The following is a 25,177-nucleotide window of genomic DNA, read 5'->3' on the forward strand; positions in this document are numbered from 1 at the left end:
CCCAAGAACAAAGTGGCCTCCATCATTCTTAAATGGAAGAAGTTTGGAACAAGCAAAACTCTTCCAAGAGCTGGCCGCCTGGCCAAACTGAGCAATCGGGGGGAAGGGCCTTGGTCAGGGAGGTGACCAAGAGCCCGATGGTCACTCAGTCAGAGCTCTAGAGTTCCTCTGTGGAGATGGAAGAACCTTCCAGAAGGACAACTCTCTGCAACACTCCACCAATCAGGCATTTATGGTAGAATGGCCAGACGGAAGTCACTCCTCAGTAAAAGGCACATGACAGCCCACTTGGAGTTTTCCAAAAGGCACCTAAAGGACTCTCAGACCATGAGAAACAAGATGCTCTGGTCTGATGAAACCAAGATTGAACTCTTTGGCCTGAATGCCAAGCTGGAGGAAACCAGACACCATCCCTACGGTGAAGCATGGTGGTGGCAGCATCATGCTGTGGGGATGTTTTTCAGCTGCACGGACTGGGAGACTAGTCAGGATCGAGGCAAAGATGAACGGAGCAAAGTACATAGATCCTTGATGAACACCTGCTCCAGAATGCTCAGGACCGCAGACTGGAGCAAAGGTTCACCTTCCAACAGGACAACGACCCTGAGCACACAGCCAAGACAACGCAGGAGTGGAACAAGTCAAGGGGTCTGAATACTTTCCGAAGGCAGTGTATAGCACGCAATGACTATGAGTTTGTGACTCGACAATTCTGTTGGATGCATTTGCTGTTTGTTTTGGTTGTGTTTCAGATTTTTGTTCCCAATAGAAATGAATGGTAAATAATGTATTGTGTCTTTTTGGAGTCACTATTATTGTAAATTTGAATAGAATATGTTTCTAAACACTCCTACATTAATGTGGATGCTACCATGATTACGGATCATCCTGAATGAATCGTAAATATTGACAAGTGAGAACGTTACAGATGCACAAATATCAAATGGGGAACTATGTACAAAAAGTGCTGTAATTTCTAAACGGTTCACCCAATATGGATGAAAATACCTTCAAATCAAAGCTGCACTTTAACCTCATAGTCATTGTTTGTTTTCAAACGCAAACTTTTAGAGTAAAGAGCCCAAATAATAAAAAATGCTTCACTGTCCCAATCACTATGGAGGGCACTGTATTTGCATAACAGGCCTATTAGCTATAATATTCCATTTGCAATCTGGCAAGATCTTTTCCTATTTGTTTTCATGCACATTCCTCAAAACATTGCTTCACTTGGACACTCCAATGTGCCAATGAGTTCAATTCTGGATCATAATTAACTGTATCCCATGCAAAGAGCAAGATAGAGAATGCAATGGCAGGGATGGGGAAAAAAGTAACAATGGCATATTTTCCCTTAGGTTGAGGAAAAATGCATAATTTTTTATAAAAAAAAATATATATCGTCAAGATTGCCAATGACTAGAAATCAAGCGCCAAAACAAATAAAATGCAATAATAAGTCACAAGGCAGATATATGATCAGAGTATTATCACTCAACATCTCATGTAAGGGAAGAAGAGAGGAGGAGGTCAGAGGTGAACAGCAAACAGGAAGTACCTGGCCCTCCACTCAACCTCCGATCCTTCACATACGCAACTGAGCGAAGGCAGGAAAACATAGAGGGCAAGATTAACACAACACAGGTCCCTGCAAAAGACATCGCACCATACCAAACACCATTTTCACAACACCGTCCGGACTGGACTCCATCACACATTCAGAGCAACCCAACGTACAGACAGTGTTTAAGCAGAGGATTAAGACAAACAAGGGAGAAGACTGTACAACAATGTATTTCTAAGGTATGGAGAGATAGACTCAGTCAAGGTAGTGGTGCCTAGTTTCTGAGAGACCTCAAACACATGCACAGTCTCACTCACTCACTCATATACTGTATGACAAATTACTGTGATCGGGTTCTAGATACTTACTGTAGCCCATCCCCTGAAGGAAGTACTTGAATGCTTCAGACAGTTTTCCAGGCTATAAAACAACAAGAAGAGCACGGTTGGACATTTGACCTCCTGAGACTTTGTGTAACCCTGACCCCAGATGATGTCAATGACCTCTGTGGAGTTCTGTGGAGAGTGCTATAGAGCCAACCCTCTCATGGTGGCAGAATGGCTTATAAAAAGAGGAAGTGGAGATTCATCAGAGGGTTGTATGGAGGCCTTATATAGAGAGGTTAGAGAGGTATTTTAAAGAGGAAGTTAAGGGTCATCTGAGAGTTGCGTCAGAAGAAAACTGGAGGAAGTAAGTGGGATATGGAGGTGGTGCAGAGGAAGGCATGGCTAAATAATAGTAGGAGTATTTGAATATGGAATGAGGGCCATCTGAAGGCAGTGTTCTGACCTGTGTGAGCTGAGGAAGTCCACCAGAGTCAGCCATCTAAAGCACAACAGGGGAGAACAGGAACTTTAGTCATTACATCAAATGTTTCAACAAGTACAACATGTAAGGCACATTTGTTTTCCATTTGGTTAATTAATTAGATGAAAAATCTAATAAAGACCAACATTCCACAATTAATGCTTTGCATTCATACCTTTAAGAAGGTGGTGTTGGTCGGGTCAAGTTTGGAATTACATTCAACCTTGAGGAACAACAAAATATTACATAAAGGATCAAGGTGCTGGATATTTCATTCTTAGATGTACACCACCGTTCAAAAGTTTGGGGTTCCTTTTAAAAATGGCCTTGTTTTTGAAAGAAAAGCATTTTTTTCGTCCATTAAAATGTATGATCAAAATTGAACAGAAATACAGTGTAGACATTGTTAATGTTGTAAATGACTATTATAGCAGGAAACGGCAGATTTTTAATGGAATATCTACATAGGCGTACAGAGGCCCATTATCAGCAACCATCACTCCTGTGTTCCAATGGCACGTTGTGTTAGCTTATCCAAGTTTATCTTTTTAAACCCTTTTGCAATTATGTAGCACAGCTGAAAACTAACTGTGGTTAAAGAAGCAATAACACTGGCCTTTAGACTAGTTGAGCATCTGGAGCATCTGTGGGTTCAATTACAGGCTCAAAATGGCCAGAAACAAAGAACTTTCTTCTGGAACTCGTCAGTCTATTCTTGTTCTGGGAAAGAAGGCTATTTCGTGTGAGGAATTGCCAAGAAACTGAAGATCTTGTACAACGCTGTGTGCTACTCCCTTCACAGAACAGCGCAAACTGGCTCTAACCAGAATAGAACAAGGAATGGGAGGCACCGGTGCACAATTGAGCAAGAGGACAAGTACGTTAGTGTCTAGTTTGAGAAACAGACGCCTCACAAGTCCTCAACTGGCAGCTTCATTAAATAGTAACCGACTCCAGGATGCTGGCCTTCTAGGCAGAGTTCCTCTGTCCAGTGTCTGTGTTCTTTTGCCTATCTTAATCTTTTATTTTTATTGGCCAGTCTGAGATATGTCTTTTTCTTTGCAACTCTGCCTAGAAGGCCAGCATCCCGGAGTCGTCTCTTTATATATACATACATATATACAGTGCCTTGTGAAAGTATTCGGCCCCCTTGAACTGTGCAACCTTTTGCCACATTTCAGGCTTCAAACATAAAGATATAAAACTGTATTTTTTTGTGAAGAATCAACAACAAGTAGGACACAATCATGAAGTGGAACGACATTTATTGGATATTTCAAACTTTTTTAACAAATCAAAAACTGAAAAATTGGGCGTGCAAAATTATTCAGCCCCTTTACTTTCAGTGCAGCAAACTCTGTCCAGAAGTTCAGTGAGGATCTCTGAATGATCCAATGTTGACCTAAATGACTAATGATGATAAATACAACCCACCTGTGTGTAATCAAGTCTCCGTATAAATGCACCTGCACTGTGATAGTCTCAGAGGTCTGTTAAAAGCGCATAGAGCATCATGAAGAACAAGGAACACACCAGGCAGGTCCGAGATACTGTTGTGAAGAAGTTTAAAGCCGGATTTGGATACAAAAAGATTTCCCAAGCTTTAAACATCCCAAGGAGCACTGTGCAAGAGATAATATTGAAATGGAAGGAGTATCAGACCACTGCAAATCTACCAAAACCTGGCCGTCCCTCTAAACTTTCAGCTCATACAAGGAGAAGACTGATCAGATATGCAGCCAAGAGGCCCATGATCACTCTGGATGAACTGCAGAGATCTACAGCTGAGGTGGGAGACTCTGTCCATAGGACAACAATCAGTCGTATATTGCACAAATCTGGCCTTTATGGAAGAGTGGCAAGAAGAAAGCCATTTCTTAAAGATATCCATAAAAAGTGTCATTTAAAGTTTGCCACAAGCCACCTGGGAGACACACCAAACATGTGGAAGAAGGTGCTCTGGTCAGATGAAACCAAAATGTAACTTTTTGGCAATAATGCAAAACGTTATGTTCGGCGTAAAAGCAACACAGCTCATCACCCTGAACACATCATACCCACTGTCAAACATGGTGGTGGCAGCATCATGGTTTGGGCCTGCTTTTCTTCAGCAGGGACAGGGAAGATGGTTAAAATTGATGGGAAGATGGATGGAGCCAAATACAGGACCATTCTGGAAGAAAACCTGATGGAGTCTGCAAAAGACCTGTGACTGGGACGGAGATTTGTCTTTCAACAAGACAATGATCCAAAACATAAAGCAAAATCTACAATGGAATGGTTCAAAAATAAACATATCCAGGTGTTAGAATGGCCAAGTCAAAGTCCAGACCTGAATCCAATCGAGAATCTGTGGAAAGAACTGAAAACTGCTGTTCACAAATGCTCTCCATCCAACCTCACTGAGCTCGAGCTGTTTTGCAAGGAGGAATGGGAAAAAATTTCAGTCTCTCGATGTGCAAAACTGATAGAGACATACCCCAAGCGGCTTACAGCTGTAATCGCAGCAAAAGGTGGCGCTACAAAGTATTAACTTAAGGGGGCTGAATAATTTTGCACGCCCAATTTTTCAGTTTTTGATTTGTTAAAAAAGTTTGAAATATCCAATAAATGTCGTTCCACTTCATGATTGTGTCCCACTTGTTGTTGATTCTTCACAAAGAAATACAGTTTTATATCTCTATTTTTGAAGCCTGAAATGTGGCAAAAGGTCGCAAAGTTCAAGGGGGCCGAATACTTTCGCAAGGCACTGTACATATATATAAAAAATTGAAATCAATAGGATTGTGGAGACATAGATGTTGTGAATGAAAGACAGAAGAGAGGCTTGGAGGGAGGTGGGGGAGAGGGTGGACACAGCAACTGAAGTCTGCTGCAGTGATGAGTCATTCCAGCACACGGGGTGTGTATAGATGTGTGCTGGCAGACACATTACATAGCAATAAATATTAAAGTGACATCCATCTCTCTCTCTCAAAAGGTTGTATAACCTGTCATTTTACTCCTCCCCTGTCCATCCCCTCCTATCATCCCTACATTTACAGAGGAGGGATGTGATTAAGCCTTGACCTCCTGAAAGTCTAGCAGATTAACAGTACAGAAAGACACACAGATATAAATATCTGGCCCATAAGAGCATGTGGAAACCCAGAGACTGGAGCAGAGAGAGAGAGAGAGAGATACATATGGGCCTTGGCGAGGCAGTGAGACACACACAGTTGACTCAGCCATCCCCGGAAAGGGGTGCCTAGAGAGAGACAGAGAACTGAGCCTCTGCTGACTAACCTGCTTCTGTTTCTCTCAATGAGGGCAAACATACATTTCAGCATGCCAAGTACTGCACAGAGTCATAACAAAAGGATGGAGGGAAGTAGGGAGGTGAGGCAGGGAGGAAGGGAGGTAAGGCAGGGAGGAAGGGAGGTGAGGCAGGGAGGAAGGGAGGTGAGGAAGGAAGGGAGGTGAGGCAGGGAGGAAGGGAGGTAAGGCAGGGAGGAAGGGAGGTGAGGCAGGGAGGAAGGGAGGTGAGGAAGGGAGGTGAGGCAGGGAGGAAAGGAGATGAAGCAGGGAGGTTAGGAGGTGAGGCAGGGAGGAATGTGGGGTGTGGCAGGGAGGGGAGGCAGGAAGGTAAGGAAGGGAGGTGAGGCAGGGAGGAAGTGATGTGAGGCAGGGAGGTGAGGCAAGGAGGAAGGCAGGTAAAGCAGGGAGGCAGGGAGGAAGGGAGGTGAGGCAGGAAGTGAGGTGAGGCAGGGATAAAGGGAGGGATGGCAGGGAGAAAGGGAGACGAGGCAGGGAGGAAGAAGGGGAGGCAGGGAGGTGAGGCAGGGAGAAAGGGAGGTGGGGGCCACAGTGTCTCCTGACCCCTCCTGTCTCAGCCTCCAGTATTTATGCTGCAGTAGTTTATGTGTCGGGGGGCTGGGGTCAGTTTGTTATATCTGGAGTACTTCTCCTGTCCAATTCGGTGTCCTGTGTGAATCTAAGTGTGCGTTCTCTAATTCTCTCCTTCTCTCTCTCGGAGGACCTGAGCCCTAGGACCATGCCCCAGGACTACCGACATGATGACTCCTTGCTGTCCCCAGTCCACCTGGCCGTGCTGCTGCTCCAGTTTCAACTGTTCTACCTTATTATTATTCGACCATGCTGGTCATTTATGAACATTTGAACATCTTGGCCATGTTCTGTTATAATCTCCACCCGGCACAGCCGGAAGAGGACTGGCCACCCCACATATGCTCTCTCTAATTCTCTTTCTTTCTCTCTCTCGGAGGACCTGAGCCCTAGGACCATGCCCCAAGACTACCTGACATGATGACTCCTTGCTGTCCCCAGTCCACCTGGCCGTGCTGCTGCTCCAGTTTCAACTGTTCTGCCTTATTATTATTCGACCATGCTGGTCATTTATGAACATTTGAACATCTTGGCCATGTTCTGTTATAATCTCTACCCGGCACAGCCAGAAGAGGACTGGCCACCCCACATAGCCTGGTTCCTCTCTAGGTTTCTTCCTAGGTTTTGGCCTTTCTAGGGAGTTTTTCCTAACCACTGTGCATCTACACCTGCATTGCTTGCTGTTTGGGGTTTTAGGCTGGGTTTCTGTACAGCACTTTGAGATATCAGCTGATGTACGAAGGGCTATATAAATAAATTTGATTTGATTTGATTTGAGGTGAGGCAGGGAGAAAGGGAGGTGAGGCAGGGAGGAAGAAGGGGAGGCAGAGAGATGAGGCAGGGAGGAAGAAGGGGAAGCAGGGAGGTGAAGCAGGAAGAAAGGGAGATGAGGCAGGAAGGAAGAAGGGGAGGCAGGGAGGTGAGGCAGGGAGAAAGGGAGATGAGGCAGGGAGGAAGAAGGGGAGGCAGGGAGAAAGGGAGATGAGGCAGGGAGGAAGAAGGGGAGGCAGGGAGAAAGGGAGATGAGGCAGGGAGGAAGAAGGGGAGGCAGGGAGGTGAGGCAGGGAGAAAGGGAGATGAGGCAGGGAGGAAGAAGGGGAGGCAGGGAGGTAAGGCAGGGAGGAAGGGAGGTGAGGCAGGAAGGGAGGTGAGGCAGGGGATAAAGGGAGGGATGGCAGGGAGGAAGAAGGGGAGGCAGGGAGGTGAGGCAGGGAGAAAGGGAGGTGAGGCAGGGAGGAGGAAGGGGAGGCAGGGAGGTGAGGCAGGGAGAAAGGGAGGTGAGGCAGGGAGGAAGAAGGGGAGGCAGGGAGGTGAGGCAGGGAGAAAGGGAGATGAGGTAGGGAGGAAGAAGGGGAGCCAGGGAGGTGAGGCAGTGAGGAAGGGAGGTGAGGCAGGAAGGGAGGTGAGGCAGGGAGAAAGGGAGATGAGGCAGGGAGGAAGAAGGGGAGGCAGGGAGGTGAGGCAGTGAGGAAGGGAGGTGAGGCAGGGAGGTGAGGCAGGGATAAAGGGAGGGATGGCAGGGAGGAAGAAGGGGAGGCAGGGAGGTGAGGCAGGGAGAGAGAGAGGTGAGGCAGGGAGGAAGAAGGGGAGGCAGGGAGGTGAGGCAGGGAGAAAGGGAGATGAGGCAGGGAGGAAGAAGGGCAGGCAGGGAGGTGAGGCAGGGAGGAAGGGAGGTGAGGCAGGAAGGGAGGTGAGGCAGGGATAAAGGGAAGGATGGCAGGGAGGAAGAAGGGGAGGCAGGGAGGGGAGGCAGGGTGAAAGGGAGTGGGGCAGGGAGGAAGAAGGGGAGGCAAGGAGGTGAGGCAGGGAGAAAGGGAGATGAGGCAGGGAGGAAGAAGGGGAGGCAGGGAGGTGAGGCGGGGAGAAAGGGAGGTGAGGCAGGGAGGAAGAAGGGGAGGCAGGGAGGTGAGGCAGGGAGAAAGGGAGGTGAGGCACGGAGGTGAGGCAGGGAGAAAGGGAGATGAGGCAGGGAGGAAGAAGGGCAGGCAGGGAGGTGAGGCAGGGAGGAAGGGAGGTGAGGCAGGAAGGGAGGTGAGGCAGGGATAAAGGGAAGGATGGCAGGGAGGAAGAAGGGGAGGCAGGGAGGGGAGGCAGGGTGAAAGGGAGTGGGGCAGGGAGGAAGAAGGGGAGGCAAGGAGGTGAGGCAGGGAGAAAGGGAGATGAGGCAGGGAGGAAGAAGGGGAGGCAGGGAGGTGAGGCGGGGAGAAAGGGAGGTGAGGCAGGGAGGAAGAAGGGGAGGCAGGGAGGTGAGGCAGGGAGAAAGGGAGGTGAGGCACGGAGGTGAGGCAGGGAGGTGTGACAGGGAGGTAAGGCAGGGAGGAAGGGAGGTGAGGCAGGGAGGAAGGGAGGTAAGGCAGGGAGGGAGGGAGGTGAGGCAGGGAGGTGTGGCAGGGAGGAAGGGAGGTCAGGCAGGGAGGAAGGGAGGTAGGGCAGGGAGGAAGGGAGGTGAGGCAGGGAGGGAGGTGAGGCAGGGAGGAAGGGAGGTCAGGCAGGGAGGAAGGGAGGTTAGACAGGGAGGAAGGGAGGTTAGACAGGGAGGAAGGGAGGTTAGACAGGGAGGAAGGGAGGTGAGACAGGGAGGAAGGGAGGTGAGGCAGAGAGGATGGGAGGTGAGGCAGGGAGGGAGGAAGGTGAGGCAGGGAGGTGTGGCAGGGAGGTGTGGCAGGGAGGAAGGGAGGTCAGGCAGGGAGGAAGGGAGGTGGGGCAGGGAGGAAGGGAGGGAGGTGGGGCAGGGAGGAAGGGAGGTCAGGCAGGGAGGAAGGGAGGTGGGGCAGGGAGGAAGGGAGGTTAGACAGGGAGGAAGGGAGGTGTGGCAGGGAGGAAGGTAGGGAGATAAGGCAGGGAGGTGAGACAGGGAGGCAGGGAGGTAGAGGAGTAAGAGATTGAAATGGAGTGAGGGTGTAGATGAGAGAAAAGGACTCACCACTCCCTCCTCAGCTGGAGCATTGTCACCAACAACAAGCATGACAGGGCACCTAGAAACACAGAGCACAGATCAGCAACAACACACACACATACACAAATATGGCTAATTTCAGTAACCTGTTATGAATGTTAAAGGTGCCTAAACACTACTATAAACCAGGTGGACCGAGCCCTGAATGCTGATATATCACGGGTATGACACAAAATTTGTTCCTTCTAATTACGTTGGTAACCAGTTTATAATAGCAATAAGGCACGTCGGGGGTTTGTGGTATATGGGCAGGACACCTACACCATCCGATGTCACAGGAAGGCCAAAATATCACCAAGGACATCAACCACCTGAGCCACTGCCTGTTCAGCCCGCTACCATCCAGAAGACGAGGTCAGTACAGGTGCATCAAAGCTAGGACTGAGAGACTGAAAAACAGCTTCTATCTCAAGGCCATCAGACTGTTAAATAGCCATCACTAGTCGGCTACCACCCGGTTACTCAACCCTGCACTTTAGAGGCTGCTGCCCTATATACATAGACATGGAATCACTGGCCACTTTAATAATGGAACACTAGTCACTTTTATAATGTTTACATACTGCTTTACTCATCTCATATATACATATACTATGTATATTCTATTGTACTGTATTTTAGTTAATGCCACTCCGACATTGCTTGTCCTAATATTTGATATAGCATGGCTAAGGGCTGTATCCAGGCACTCCGTATTGCGGTGTGCTTAAGAACAGCCCTAAGCCATGGTATATTGGCCATATATCACACCCCCTTGTGCATTATTGCTTAATTAGACAATGCCATGAAGGACCAAAGGACAATAGTCTAGTAGTGTAGAGAGAGACTCACTTCAGGGTCTTGGCATTGATGATGGTCCCAGAGCGGTTCATCTCCAGATCCCTACGGCTGAGAGGGAGAGGAGAACTGTGAGACACACTGCTTAGATTCTCTCAAATAATAAAGTGCTCTCACCATCTGCCACACACACACACACACACACACACACACACACACACACACACACACACACACACACACACACACACACACACACACACACACACACACACACACACACACACACACACACACACAGTTTGCAATCTGTGTGTACACACTAGGTGTGTGTGTGTGTGTGTGTGTGTGTGTGTGTGTGTGTGTGTGTGTGTCTGTACACACTAGGTGTGTGTGTGATACTGTCGCAAAGCTAACTAAAAAGCAGCATTCCCCAAGTGAGGATGGCTTTCACTTCAGCAGTAATAAGTTAAAGAACATCTTTGAGGAAAAGATCATGATTATTAGAAAGCAAATTACGGACTCCTCTTTAAATCTGCATATTCCTTCAAAGCTCATTTGTCCTGAGTCTGCACAACTCTGCCAGGACCTAGGATCAAGAGAGACACTCAAGTGTTTTAGTACTATACCTCTTGACACAATGATGAAAATAATCATGGCCTCTAAACCTTCAAGCTGCATACTGGACCCTATTCCAACTAAACTACTGAAAGAGCTGCTTCCTGTGCTTGGCCCTCCTACGTTGAACATAATAAACGGTTCCCTATCCACTGGATGTGTACCAAACTCACTAAAAGTGGCAGTAATAAAGCCTCTCTTGAAGAAACCAAACCTTGACCCAGAAAATATAAAAAACTATCGGCCTATATCGAATCTTCCATTCCTCTCAAAAGATTTTGAAAAAGCTGTTGCGCAGCAACTCACTGCCTTCCTGAAGACAAACAATGTATACGACGTGCTTCAGTCTGGTTTTAGACCCCATCACAGCACTGAGACTGCACTTGTGAAGGTGGTAAATGACCTTTTAATGGCATCAGACCGAGGCTCTGCATCTGTCTTCGTGCTCCTAGACCTTAGTGCTGCTTTTGATACCACTGATCACCACATTCTTTTGGAGAGGTTGGAAACCCAAATTGGTTTACACGGACAGGTTCTGGCATGGTTTAGATCTTATCTGTAGGGAAGATATCAGTTTGTCTCTGTGAATGGAATCCTCTGACAAATCAACTGTAAATTTCGGTGTTCCTCAAGGTTCCATTTTAGGGCCACTATTGTTTTCACTATATATTTTACCTCTTGGGGATGTCATTCGAAAGCATAATGTTAACTTTCACTGCTATGCGGATGACACACAGCTGTACATTTCAATGAAACATGGTGAAGCCCCAAAATTGCCCTCGCTCGAAGCCTGTGTTTCAGACATATGGAAGTGGATGGCTGAAAATGTTCTACTTTTAAACTCGGACAAAACAGAGATGCTTGTTCTAGGTCCCAAGAAATAAAGAGATCTTCTGTTGAATCTGACAATTAATCTTAATGGTTGTACAGTCGTCTCAAATAAAACTGTGAAGGACTTCGGCGTTACTCTGGACCCTGATCTCTCTTTTGGCGAACATATCAAGACTGTTTCAAGGACAACTTTGTTCCATCTACGTAAAATTGCAAAAATCAGAAACTTTCTGTCCAAAAATGATGCAGAAAAATTAATCCGTGCTTTTGTTACTTCTACGTTAGACTACTGCAATGCTCTACTTTCCGGCTACCCGGATAAAGCACTAAATAAACTTAGAACCCAAAAATGTGATCATATTACTCCAGTGCTAGCCTCCCAAACACTGGCTTCCTGTTAAGGCAAGGGCTGATTTCAAGGTTTTACTGCTAACCTACAAAGCATTACATGGGCTTGCTCCTACCTATCTCTCTGATTTGGTCCTGCCGTACATACCTACAAGTACACTACAGTCACAAGACGCAGGCCCTAGAATTTCTAAGCAAACAGCTGGAGGCAGGGCTTTCTCCTATAGAGCTCCATTTTTATGGAATGGTCTGCCTACCCATGTGAGAGACGCAGACTCGGTCTCAACCTTTAAGTCTTTACTGAAGACTCATCTCTTCAGTGGGTCATATGATTGAGTGTAGTCTGGCCCAGGAGTATGAAGGTGAACGGAAAGGCTCTGGAGCAACGAACCGCCCTTGCTGTCTCTGCCTGGCCAGTTCCCCTCTTTCCACTGGGATTCTCTGCCTCTAACCCTATAACAGGGGCTGAGTCACTGGCTTACTGGTGCTTTTCCATGCCGTCCCTAGGAGGGGTGCGTCACTTGAGTGGGTTGAGTCACTGATGTGATCTTCCTGTCTGGGTTGGCGCCCCCCCTTGGGTTGTGCCGTGGTGGAGATCTTTATGGGCTATATTCGGCCTTGTCTCAGGATGGTAAGTTGGTGGTTGAAGATATCCTTCTAGTGGTGTGGGGGCTGTGCTTTGGCAAAGTGGGTGGGGTCATATCCTTCCTGTTTGGCCCTGTCCGGGGGTATCATCATCCTGTCTCAGCCTCCAGTATTTATGCTGCAGTAGTTTGTGTCGGGGGGCTAGGGTCAGTTTGTTATATCTGGAGTACTTCTCCTGTCTTATCTGGTGTGTGAATTTAAGTATGCTCTCTCTAATTCTCTCTTTCTCTCTTTCTTTCTCTCTCTCGGAGGACCTGAGCCCTAGGACCATGCCTCAGGACTATCTGGCATGATGACTCCTTGTTGTCCCAAGTCCACCTGGCCGTGCTGCTGCTCCAGTTTCAACTGTTCTGCCTGCGGCTATGGAACCCTGACCTGTTCACCGGATGTGCTACCTGTCCCAGACCTGCTGTTTTCAACTCTCTAGAGACAGCAGGAGTGGTAGAGATACTCTTAATGATCGGCTATGAAAAGCCAACTGACATTTACTCCTGAAGTGCTGACTTGCTGCACCCTCGACAACTACTGTGATTATTATTATTTGACCATGCTGGTCATTTATGAACATTTGAACATCTTGGCCATGTTCTGTTATAATCTCCACCTGGCACAGCCAGAAAAGGACTGGCCACCCCTCATAGCCTGGTTCCTTTCTAGGTTTCTTCCTAGGTTTTGGCCTTTCTATGGAGTTTTTCCTAGCCACCGTGCTTCTACACCTGCAATGCTTGCTGTTTGGTGTTTGAGGCTGGGTTTCTGTACAGCACTTTGAGATTTCAGCTGATGTATGAAGGGCTATATAAATAAATTTGATTTGATTTATGTCTGTGTGTGTGTGTGTGTGTGTGTGTGTGTGTGTGTGTGTGTGTGTGTGTGTGTGTGTGTGTGTGTGTGTGTGTGTGTGTGTGTGTGTGTGTGTGTGTGTGTGTGTGTGTGTGTGTGTGTGTGTGTGTGTGCGTGCGTGCGTGTGTACACACTAGTTGTGTGTGTTACCTGTTGTACATGTTCCAGAAGAGCTGCAGGTTGACCTGGTTGACGGTGTTGTTGATCTGTTGACGGTAACTCTGGACCAGCTCTGTGTTGTTCATCAGCTCCTCCTGTACAACCATCCACAATAACACAGATAGACTGAGAGACTAGTGTCTCTGAAGGTTATTAACATTACACAGCCTGCAGTCTGGTGTTGTTGTTATTATTATGTGTAGTCCGAAGCCTGCAGTCTAGTGTTGTTGTTATTATTGTGTGTAGTCTGAAGCCTCCAGTCTAGTGTTGTTGTTATTATTGTGTGTAGTCCGAAGCCTCCAGTCTAGTGTTGTTGTTATTATGGTGTGTAGTCCTATGTATTGCCACAAACTATTGTAGGTATGTGGATAATGGTTTGATTACCACACATATCTGGAGTGAGGACTCACCTGGCTAAAGAGGTGGGGCAGGACTGTGTCTGGAAGAGCACTGGTGAGCCCAGAGAGCTGGAGAGGAAGGAGGAGGAGAGAGAGAAAGACAGAGATGAGGAAAGAGAGATAGATATTATTACCTTGCACCAATTGCAAGTACAGCAGCCATTTTGATAGTTTTGAAAGGTAACTCTGTTTATGTGTTTGCCACAGAGGTCTGCTACCTTGCCAGTGGCCCAGTCGATCCAGCCCTTCCCGTTGGGGTCGATGTTGAGCAGCACCAGGCCCTCCACCAGATCAGGGAAGATCAGCTGAGGGCAGAGCAGAGCAGAGCAACGCTGTCTTATGTTAGATAGATGCCACAGGAGGCTGCTGAAGGAAGGATGGATCATAATAATGTCGGGAACGGAGCGAATGGAATGGCATCAAACACATAGAAACCATGTCTTGATACCATTCCACTAATTCCACTTGAGCCATTACCATGAGCTCGTCCTCCCCAATTAAGGTGCCACCAACCTCCTGTGGTAGATACACCTGGGATCATTATTAGGTCCCAAAATATGAAATATGTGGAAAAGCAAAGAACAATAACCGGGTATGACTTACAGCAAATTTGGCCAGGACGTAAGCGCCAGCCCCAACTCCAATGCCCACAATGCTCTTGAATCTGTCAAATGAGAATGGTTTGAATTACTTTACAGGTTCATTCATGCATTCAAAGTTGAACAATATGGATAATATATGTACTGTTTACTAGGAGAGAGAGGAAGGGGAGGCCCACTCACCCAAAGTGCTGCACTACACTGGGCAGCATGCCTGCCAGCTGGTCCATGGTGGGGTACTGGTACCTGTTGAGAGGTGAGGTGGAGATCTTTAGTTAAACAGTCACGTGACCAAGAGACAGCACTGAAGGAATCCCTGTCTATCTGTCTGTCTTCACACTCCAGCCAATACAAGACACCAGAGGTGCATGGATAGGTATAAGTGTGTACAGGCATGTACGTGTGTTTAGGTGTTATATACCCCTGTGGCATCTGAGAGGCTCCAATCTGCTGTCCAGGAGCATCCACATGACACACCACAAAGTGCTTGGTGATCTCCTGCATGTCCTCGTTGTGGAAGAAGCTGTTGAAGCACAACTTGTCTGTGCAGGGCAGAGAGAGAGAGAGACAGAGGGAAGAAAACGTTAAACATGCACTAAGCAGAGAGCACCTCGTCAGCAGGGGAAATGAGAATGGGAAATGACCTGAGGTTTTACTGGGAGTCATTCCATTATCATCTGGGTGCTTGAGTGATCGTACATTAAGTCAGAGTAAAGAAAAGACGATCTAGTTTGATATACTGCATTTTACCTGAGGTTATAGGTTAACTGAAGTGTCATCCCTCTCTGTTAAACAGACCAGCAATGACACCCTATATACAGTGCCTTGCGAAAGTATTCGGCCCCCTTGAACTTTGCGACCTTTTGCCACATTTCAGGCTTCAAACATAAAGATATAAAACTGTATTTTTTTGTGTAGAATCAACAACAAGTGGGACACAATCATGAAGTGGAACGACATTTATTGGATATTTCAAACTTTTTTAACAAATCAAAAACGGAAAAATTGGGCGTGCAAAATTATTCAGCCCTCTTAAGTTAATACTTTGTAGCGCCACCTTTTGCTGTGATTACAGCTGTCGCTTGGGGTATGTCTCTATCAGTTTTGCACATCGAGAGACTGAAATGTTTTTCCCATTCCTCCTTGCAAAACAGCTCGAGCTCAGTGAGGTTGGATGGAGAGCATTTGTGAACAGCAGTTTTCAGTTCTTTCCACAGATTCTCGATTGGATTCAGGTCTGGACTTTGACTTGGCCATTCTAACACCTGGATATGTTTATTTTTGAACCATTCCATTGTAGATTTTGCTTTATGTTTTGGATCTTTGTCTTGTTGGAAGACAAATCTCAGTCCCAGTCTCAGGTCTTTTGCAGACTCCATCAGGTTTTCTTCCAGAATGGTCTTGTATTTGGCTCCATCCATCTTCCCATCAATTTTAACCATCTTCCCTGTCCCTGCTGAAGAAAAGCAGGCCCAAACCATGATGCTGCCACCAACATGTTTGACAGTGGGTATGTTGTGTTCAGGGTGATGAGCTGTGTTGCTTTTACGCCAAACATAACGTTTTGCATTGTTGCCAAAAAGTTCAATTTTGGTTTCATCTGACCAGAGCACCTTCTTTCACATGTTTGGTGTGTCTCCCAGGTGGCTTGTGGCAAACTATAAACGACAATTTTTATGGATATCTTGAAGAAATGGCTTTCTTCTTGGCACTCTTCCATAAAGACCAGATTTGTGCAATATACGACTGATTTTTGTCCTATGGACAGAGTCTCCCACCTCAGCTGTAGATCTCTGCAGTTCATCCAGAGTGATCATGGGCCTCTTGGCTGCATATCTGATCAGTCTTCTCCTTGTATGAGCTGAAAGTTTAGATGGACGGCCAGGTCTTGGTAGGTCAGTTCTTGTTGATTCTTCACAAAAAAAATACAGTTTTATATCTTTATGTTTGAAGCCTGAAATGTGGCAAAAGGTCGTAAAGTTCAAGGGGGCCGAATACTTTCGCAAGGCCCTGTACCTCACCTCTGAAAACCTACAACAATATCAACAACTCTGATCAACAACTCGGTTTCCCCCCCTCCCACAGCCGCTGTTGTCCTAGTTCTCTTCGGTTTGTGGTGACAGACAACAACATGGAGTTGCTAAGGTGATAGAACATAGGAGGCAGGCATGCAGAGGGAGGCAGGCATGCAGAGGGAGGCAGTAATGCAGAGGGAGGCAGGCATGTAGAGGGAGGCAGGCATGCAGAGGGAGGCAGGCATGCAGATGGAGGCAGGCATGCAGAGGGAGGCAGGCATGAAGACGGAGGCAGGCAGAGGGAGGCAGGCATACAGACGGAGGCAGGCATGCATTGGGAGGCAGGCATGCAGACAGATGCAGGCATGCAGAGGGAGGCAGGCAGGCATGCATAGGGAGGCAGGCATGCAGACGGAGGCAGGCATGCAGATGGAGGCATGCATGCAGACAGAGGAAGGCATGCAGAGGGAGGCAGGAATGCAGACGGAGAGGAACAGCTGATCTCCAGTGCAGCAGTGCTGACCCCTCCCCCAACACCACCCCGCTTGTATGACCAACACCACCCTGCTTGTATGATAGGGTTTTTCTGACCTACATTTCTCACTCTCCCCATCCACCAATTAGAGGAGCTAACGAGCATGCTCAGCTGGGAGGTAGTAACGGACATGCTGGGTAAACGTGAGAGAGTCACACTGTCTGTCTGCGTTCTGCAGTGGGCTGGCTGGACCGCTGTCAGGGAATGCTACTGGTACTCTGAAATAGCACCCAGAATGGAGTCCAATTATCACCTCAGATAGGCACAACACCTCCCGGGGCTGACAGCTCGACGGATACAGCTGCCAGATCCCACCATGAACAGCACCCTTAGGAAGTGTGGCAAGATGAACCCTGGAACCAGCTGCAGGTCATTGTTACATGACAGATGGTGGTGCAACAAAGACATGAACTCACACATGGAGCACACACTGAAAACATGTGTGCACGCACACACACACAAGCGTAGCGGCAGGGTAGCCTAGTGGTTAGAGTGTTGGACTAGTAACCGAAAGGTTGCAAGTTCAAATCCCAGAGCTGACAAGGTACAAATCTGTCATTCTGCCCCTGAACAGACGGTTAACCCACTGTTCCTAGGCCGTCATTGAAAATAAGAATTTGTTCTTAACTGACTTGCCTAGTGTCACACCCTGACCATAGTTTGCTTTGTATGTTTCTATGTTTTGTTTGGTCAGGGTGTGATCTGAGTGGGCATTCTATGTTGTGTGTCTAGTTTGTCTGTTTCTGTGTTTGGCCTGATATGGTTCTCAATCAGAGGCAGGTGTCTCTGATTGGGAACCATATTTAGGTAGCCTGTTTGGTGTTGGGTTTTGGTGGGTGATTGGCCTTGTTACTGTCTATGTGTTACTTTGCACCAGTATTGGCTGTTTCGGTTTTCGTGTTACGTTTCTTGTTTTGTAGTGTTTGTGTTTATTTTTATTAAACATGAATCTCAATAGCCACGCCACATTTTGGTCTGACTCTCTTTCGCATGAAGAAAACCGTTACACCTAGTTAAATAAAGGTAAAATAAAGGTAGAAGGACAGTGTTTGTACTCACGGTTAAGCCCCACATCATGGTAGGTGAGGATGGCAGGCTTGTTTCCTTTGGGGGCCCCACGAATAACCACGTGTAGCATCCCATACGGAGTCTCAATATCATGTTCCTGAAACAGACAAATACTCATATTTAAATGCATGTACATTTACTTCCACAGGGACGCATTCTGTACCTCTGCACATACAGTCAATGCCATCTTGGTGGGGTTCACTGATGAGGACAAACAGTTGACCCACTATCACTGAGATGTAATAGACACCAACCTTCCACTTCTGATCAACATTCTGAGAGGCCTGACAACATATACTGTGAAGCACAGGTGACAAACTCGTTCCACGGAGGACCGAGTGGCTGCGGGTTTTCGCCTCTCCCTTGTACTCGATTGATTAATTAAGGTAACTAATTAGTAAGTAACTTCACCCCCACATCTGTTTTTTTAGGTCTTAAATGAAAGGAAAAAACAAAAACCTGCAAACATTCTATGCAATAGCATATTAATTACAAAATGTTATTGTGTGATGTTGACATAGTTACAGGGTCTCATTGGTATTTCAATCTCACATGACCCACATCCTCATCAACACAGCCAGACAGGCAGACACACTCAAAATGGAGGCAGCAGATATTATTTCCATAAACGTTGGTTCAGCGCTCCAGGATTATGTCCTATCACACCCAGACAGAGAAATGCCACTGATAGGCTGCATCCCAAATGCCACCGTATGAGCCCTGGTCAGAAGTAGGGCACTAACTAGGGAATAGGGTGCCATTGAGGATGTACTGTAGCCATAGTCTGTGACGCTAAGTGCTCCCTAACCACGCATCGGTCTGGCACCCAATACACGTATGTCGGACAGTATGCTGCATGTCCTCTGTGAAGCAATTCCATCGGCAGCTACTGCAGTACACTCACCTGTAAAATCTGTTGTCTTTTTTGTCTTTGTGTGACATGAAATGCTCGTGTGAACGATTGACAGATACAATGTCAAGGTAAAGGTCATTTGGGTTGTCTAAACATGTCGTATGATAGGGGTTGATGGGTAAAACTATTTTGGTATTTTCAGGATGGCAGCACAATAGACTGCAGGTAAAAACAGCACCTGTATCACTGCAAATACTCCCTCCCTCTCTTAGTCTCTTCTGTGATTTCTTTGTCTCTCACTCATCTTCCTCTCTAATTCCCTTCCTTCCTCCCTCACTCCCAAGGTTACACAGACATCCAAGTGCGGAATCATTTGCATCTCCCCCAGACTTACGGGCATCTCTGTGTAGGCTTGCATGTGTTGCAGAATGCATTAGTGTGTCACAGCATTAGTGTGTCAGTGTGTCTCCGCGGAGACATTGCACGACTGCTCATTAGAGCAACAAAATAACAGTACAACAAACATGCCACTATGCAACATTAACTCATATGTTCAGTTATATAATAAAACCAAATCTAGACTACTAATATTTCAACATGCAGATTTCACTCATGATCCCAGAGCATTAAAACAGATGGGTACATGATAGACAGCCAGTCGTTCTGCTAAGATATAAACATGGTATAACAACATGCATGAAGAAGGTAAGACGTGGTTGTGTGTGTGCACGAGAAATAAACGTGTGCACGAGAAATAAACGTGTGCACGAGAAATAAACGTGTGCACAGTGTGCTCGTCCACGAACAGAGGACTTTATTAAGACACAGCAGTGAGTTTACGTGATCAAAATACCCTCACGCTATCAGTCACTCAGTCACCTGCAGACACACTTTACACCGCCACTCACCCCATCCCAGCATTCAGGCATGGTGCCTGAGTAAGTGTGCTCGGTGGAGGAGGAGAAAGAGGAGGAAGAGCGGCAGGAGGAGTAGGAGCTGCGGGTGGAGCCGAGACATTCAGAGCCCGTCCTCTCTGGTAGTGGGACTGCTGCTGCTGGTGGTCTCTGTCTCGTCTTGCCTCGTCCTGTTCTAGGGCTGATCTCTGCAGTCTTGCAGCTGCCCTCTCTCTTCCCCAGACACCTTATAAACCCACCGTGAGGGCGTGCTGAGCTCAAGCCCTTTGGCTGGCTCTCTGCATCTGATTGGTTGGCTGCCCAATCAGTCACAGCATCTTCTCTGCTCTGCTCTTGTTTTGCTCTCTCATCACCACCACCATTGCTCTATATCAGGGGAGATTCTCTCTCTCTCTCTCTCTCTCTCTCTCTCTCTCTCTCTCTCTCTCTCTCTCTCTACCTGTCTCCCTTCAATTCAAAGGGCTTTATTGGCATGGGAAACATATGTGTACATTGCCAAAGCAAGTGAAATAGATAAAAGTGGAATAAACAATATCAAATGTACAGTAAACATTACACTCACAAAAGCCATGCCATATTATGGCTATGTACATTGTTGTAACAATGTGCAAATAGTTCAAGTACAAAAGAGAAAATACAATCAAATAATTATGGGTTGTATTTACAGTGGTATTTGTTCTTTACTGGTTGCTCTTTTCTTGTTGCAACAGGTCACAAATCTTGCTGCTGTGATGTCACACTGTGGTATTTCACCCAATAGATATGGGAGTTTGTCAAAATTGGATTTGTTTTTAAATTCTTTGTGGATCTGTGTAATTTGAGGGAAATGTGTGTCTATAATATAGTCATACATTTGGCAGGAGGTTAGGAAGTGCAGCTCAGTTTCCACCTCATTTTGTGGGCAGTGTGCACATAGCCTGCCGTCTCTTGAGAGCCAGAACTGCCTAAGGTGGCCTTTCTCAATAGCAAGGTTATGCTCACTGAGTCTGTATATAGTCAAAGCTTTCCTTAATTTTGGGTCAGTCACAGTGGTCAGGTATTCTGCCACTGTGTACTCTCTGTTTAGGGCCAAATGGCATTCTAGTTTGTTCAGTTCTTTTGTTTATTCTTTCCAATGTGTCAAGTAATTATCTTTTTGTTTTCTCATGATTTGGTTGGGTCTACTTGTGTTGCTGTCCTGGGGCTCTGTGGGGTCTGTTTGTGTTTGTGAACAGAGCCCCAGGACTAGCTTGCTTAGGAGACTCTTCTCCAGGTTCATCTCTCTGTATGTGATGGCTTTGTTATGGAAGGTTGAGAATCACTTCCTTTTAAGTGGTTGTAGAATTGAAGTGCTATTTTCTGGATTTTGATAATTAGCAGGTATCAACCTACTTCTGCTCTGCATGCATTATTTGGTGTTTTACGTTGTACACAGAGAATATTTTTGCAGAATTCTGCATGCAGTCTCAATTTGGTGTTTGTCCCATTTTGTGAATTCTTGGTTGGTGAGCGGACCCCAGACCTCACAACCATAAAGAGCAATGGGTTTGATAACTGATTCAAGTATCTTTATCCAGATCCTAATTGGTATGTTGAATTTTATGTTCCTTTTGATGGCGTAGAATGCCCTTCTTGCCTTGTCTCTCAGATCGTTCACAGCTTTGTGGAAGTTATCTGTGGCGCTGATAGGCCGAGGTATGTATACTTGTTTGTGTGCTCTAGGGCAACGGTGTCTAGGTGGAATTTGTATTTGGGGTCCTGGTAACTGGACCTTTTTTGGAACACCATTATTTTTGTCTTACTGAGATTTACTGTCAGGGCCCAGTTCTGACAGAATCTGTGCATAAGATCTAGGTGCTGCTGTAGGCCCTCCTTGGTTGGTGACAGAAGCACCAGATCATCAGCAAACAGTAGACATTTGACTTCAGATTCTAGTAGGGTGAGACCAGGTGGTGCAGACTGTTCTAGCGCCCTAACCAATTTGTTGATATATATGGTGCATTTGGAAAAAATTCAGACACCTTCACTTTCTACAAATGTTATGTTACAGCCTTATCCAAGAATGGATTACATTGTTTCCCCGTCTCATCAATCTACACACAATACCTCATAATGACAAAGCAAAAACAGGTCTAGAGTTTAAAAAAAATGTATAAATAAATAAAATATCACATTTTACATAAGTATTCAGACCCTTGGGTATGACGCTACAAGCTTGGCACCCGTGTATTTGGGGAATGTCTCCTATTTTCTCTGCAGATCCTCTCAAGCTCTGTCATGTTGGATGGGGATCGTCGCTGCACAGCTATTTTCAGATCTCTCCAGAAATGTATGATCGGGTTCAAGTCCAGGCTCTGGCTGGGCCACTCAAAGAAATTCAGAAACTTGTCCCGAAGCCACTCCTGCGTTGTCTTGGCTGTGTGCTTAGCGTCATTGTTCTGTTGGAAGGTGAACCTTCGCCCCAGTCTGAAGTCCTGAGCACTCTGGAGCAGGTTTTCATCAAGGATTTTCCCTCGATCCTGACTAAACTCCCAGTCCATGCCACTGAAAAACATCCCCTCAGCATGATGCTGCCACCACCATGCTTCACCGTAGGGATGGTATTGGCCAGGTGATAAGCAGTGATAAGCAGTGCCGGGCGGCCAGCTCTAGGAAGATTATTGGTGGTTACAAAATAATTATATTTAAGAATGATGGAGGCCACTGTGTTCTTGGGGACCTTCAATGCTTCAGACATGTTTTGGTACCTTTTCCCAGACCTCGACACAATCCTGTCTCAGAGCTCTACGGACAATTCCTTCGACATCATAGCTTGGTTTTTGCTCTGACATGCACTGTCAAATGTGGGACCTTATATAAACAGGTGTGTGCCTCTCCAAATCATGTCCAATCAATTGAAATTACCACAGGTGGACTCCAATCAAGTTGTAGAAACATCTCAAGGATGATCAATGGAAACAGGATGCATCTGAGCTCAATTCCGAGTCTCATAGCAAAGGGTCTGAATACCAGTCAAAGGTTTGGACACACCTACTCATTCAAGGGTTTTTCTTTATTTTTACTATTTTCTACATTGTAGACTAATAGTGAAGACATCAAAACTATGAAATAACACATATGGAAATCATGTAGTAACCCAAAAAGCGTTAAACAAATCAAAAAATATTTTATATTTGAGATTCTTCAAATAGTCACCCTTTGCCTTGATGACAGCTTTGCACACTTTTGGCATTCTCTCAACCAGCTTCATGAGGTAGTCACCTGGAATGCATTTCAATTAACAGGTATGCCTTGTTAAAAGTTCATTTTAATGCGTTTGAGCCAATCAGTTGTGTCACAAGGTAGGATTGGTATACAGAAGATAGCCCTATTTGGTAAAAGATGAAGTCCATATTATTTCAAGAACAGCTCAAATAAAGCAAAGAGAAAGAACAGTCCATCATTACTTTAAGACATGAAGGTCAGTCAATCTGGAAAATTTCAAGAACTTTGAAAGATTCTTCAAGTGCAGTCGCAAAAACCAACCAGGGACTATTATGAAACTGGCTCTCATGAGGACCGCCACAGGAAAGGAAGACCCAAAATAGTAAAAGTAAAGAAAAACCCTGGAATGAGTAGGTGTATCCAAACTATTGACTGGTACTGTATATGTTTTGCTGCTTGTTCTTTGTTATAGAGCAAACAAGATTGGAGAAGTGGTTTATCCATACATCTCCGTTTTGGATGGATAATTCTTTGTGTTGTTGTTTGTTTAGTGTTTCCCAATTTTCGCAGAAACTGAAAATTTGTTTCTTCAATTACATTGTATCAAAGCACAAGGCGAGCCCCAGATGCAGACACAGGAGGCAGATGGTTGGAGTCTTACAATGTTTAATAAGCCAAAGGAGTAGGCAAGAGAATAGTCGTGGACAGGCAAAAGGTCAAAACCAGATCAGAGTTCAGGAGGTACAAAGTAGCAGAAAGGCTCATGGTCAAGGCAGGTGGGTACAGAGTCCAGAAACAGGCAAGGGAGGACTAGAAAAAGGAGAATAGCAAAAGGAGTACAGGAAAAACACGCTGTTTGACTTGACTAAACATACAAGACGGACTGGCACAGAGAGGCAGGAAACACAGGGATAAATACACTGGGGAAAATAAGCAACACCTGGAGGGGGTGGAGACAATCACAGGAACAAGTAAACATGACACATTGAGCTAATTTCTGATCTGCTGTTCCTTCTTTTTCCAGAGTGTATTTCTGTATTGTTTTAGTGATTCACCACAGTGAAGGCGTAGGGTCAGGTTTTCTGGGTCACTATGTTTTTGGTTGAATACGTTTCTCAATTTCTTTCTAAAATGTTTTTGCATTCTTCATCAAACCATTTGTCATTGTTGTTAATTTTCTTAGGTTGTCTGCTTGAAAACAAATACTTGATAGAGAAGCTGAGAGATCAAATATACTGTTTAGGTTTTCTACTGCCAAGTTTACACCTTCACTATTACAGTCAGTGGTGTAAAGTACTTAAGTAAAAATACTTTGAAGTACTACTCAAGTAGTTTCTTGGGGTATCTGTGCTTTACTTTACTATTTATATTTTTGACTACTTTTACTTCACTACATTCCTAAAGAAAATAATGTACTTGATAGGTGTGTCAGTGGGCTGACTGTGAACCCTCTGAGAGACTCTGGGTTGAGGTCAGTGATAAAGTAGTCTACAGTACTACTGCCAAGAGATGAGCTATAAGCGTACCTACCGTAGGAGCTCTCTCTCTCTTCCTCTAGGAGCTCTCTCTCTCTCTCCCTCTCCTGCAATGATCACATAGACCTCCTCTTTGAGCACCCCGCATCACACATCCCGCGCCCTTGCGCAAAAAACTATTTTTATTGTTCAGTTTAATACTACATGTGTAGTTCAGAGTAAATCGATTTTATGATTGTTTTAATGAGCACTTTGTATCATCTGGTAGGCTGTTTGATTCAGTGTCCTCTGTCTCTGTACAACCCTGTATGGATGAACCAGTGAGAGCTGGTCAAACTTTTAGCTTTTTGCCATTCTCAGTGCAGGTGGTACATAAAGCCCTGAAATCCTTAGATCAGAGAAAGCCTGCAGGTCCTGATATTTTGGATCCCTGCTTTTTAAATCTGGCAGCTGATTTCATAGTTGAACCATTTACATCTCTGTTCAATCTAACCCTGGAATGTAATGAAATTCCAAATATCTGGAAATCAGCATTTGTCCTACCACTTTTAAAAGGGGGAGATCCAACTCTTTTAAATAATTATAGGCCAATCTCAAAGCTGTCACCCCTAGTGACAAATACTTGAAACCCTTGTAAGTGAACAGCTAAAACAGTTTTTATTTACTAACTCTATTTTATCAATGTACCAATTGGGCTTCAGGAAGAA

At 45.8% G+C, this 25,177-nt stretch overlaps 1 protein-coding gene across 6 annotated transcripts in view; it reads right to left on the reverse strand.

The window, feature by feature from the left end:
- Window positions 1-25,177, reverse strand: part of LOC135509468 (protein NDRG4) — a 48,129-nt gene that overhangs the window by 3,779 nt on the left and 19,173 nt on the right. For 3 of the 6 annotated variants that reach the window (XM_064930153.1, XM_064930151.1, XM_064930154.1), the window contains 13 exons: window positions 18,037-18,142; window positions 14,849-14,969; window positions 14,611-14,673; window positions 14,432-14,492; window positions 14,047-14,133; window positions 13,841-13,897; window positions 13,422-13,525; window positions 10,044-10,100; window positions 9,180-9,231; window positions 2,547-2,594; window positions 2,354-2,389; window positions 1,933-1,984; window positions 1,559-1,597 (listed from right to left, as the gene is read on the reverse strand). In XM_064930153.1, the coding sequence (XP_064786225.1) occupies window positions 1,559-1,597; window positions 1,933-1,984; window positions 2,354-2,389; window positions 2,547-2,594; window positions 9,180-9,231; window positions 10,044-10,100; window positions 13,422-13,525; window positions 13,841-13,897; window positions 14,047-14,133; window positions 14,432-14,492; window positions 14,611-14,673; window positions 14,849-14,969; window positions 18,037-18,142 (883 nt within the window). Of the gene's footprint in view, window positions 1-1,558; window positions 1,598-1,932; window positions 1,985-2,353; window positions 2,390-2,546; window positions 2,595-9,179; window positions 9,232-10,043; window positions 10,101-13,421; window positions 13,526-13,840; window positions 13,898-14,046; window positions 14,134-14,431; window positions 14,493-14,610; window positions 14,674-14,848; window positions 14,970-18,036; window positions 18,143-19,806; window positions 20,039-25,177 lie in introns of those variants that run through there. The other 3 variants (XM_064930155.1, XM_064930156.1, XM_064930152.1) reach the window with 3 other exon arrangements.

Source organism: Oncorhynchus masou, chromosome 22, assembly GCF_036934945.1.
Source record: "Oncorhynchus masou masou isolate Uvic2021 chromosome 22, UVic_Omas_1.1, whole genome shotgun sequence".
Taxonomy (NCBI): Eukaryota; Metazoa; Chordata; class Actinopteri; order Salmoniformes; family Salmonidae; genus Oncorhynchus; species Oncorhynchus masou.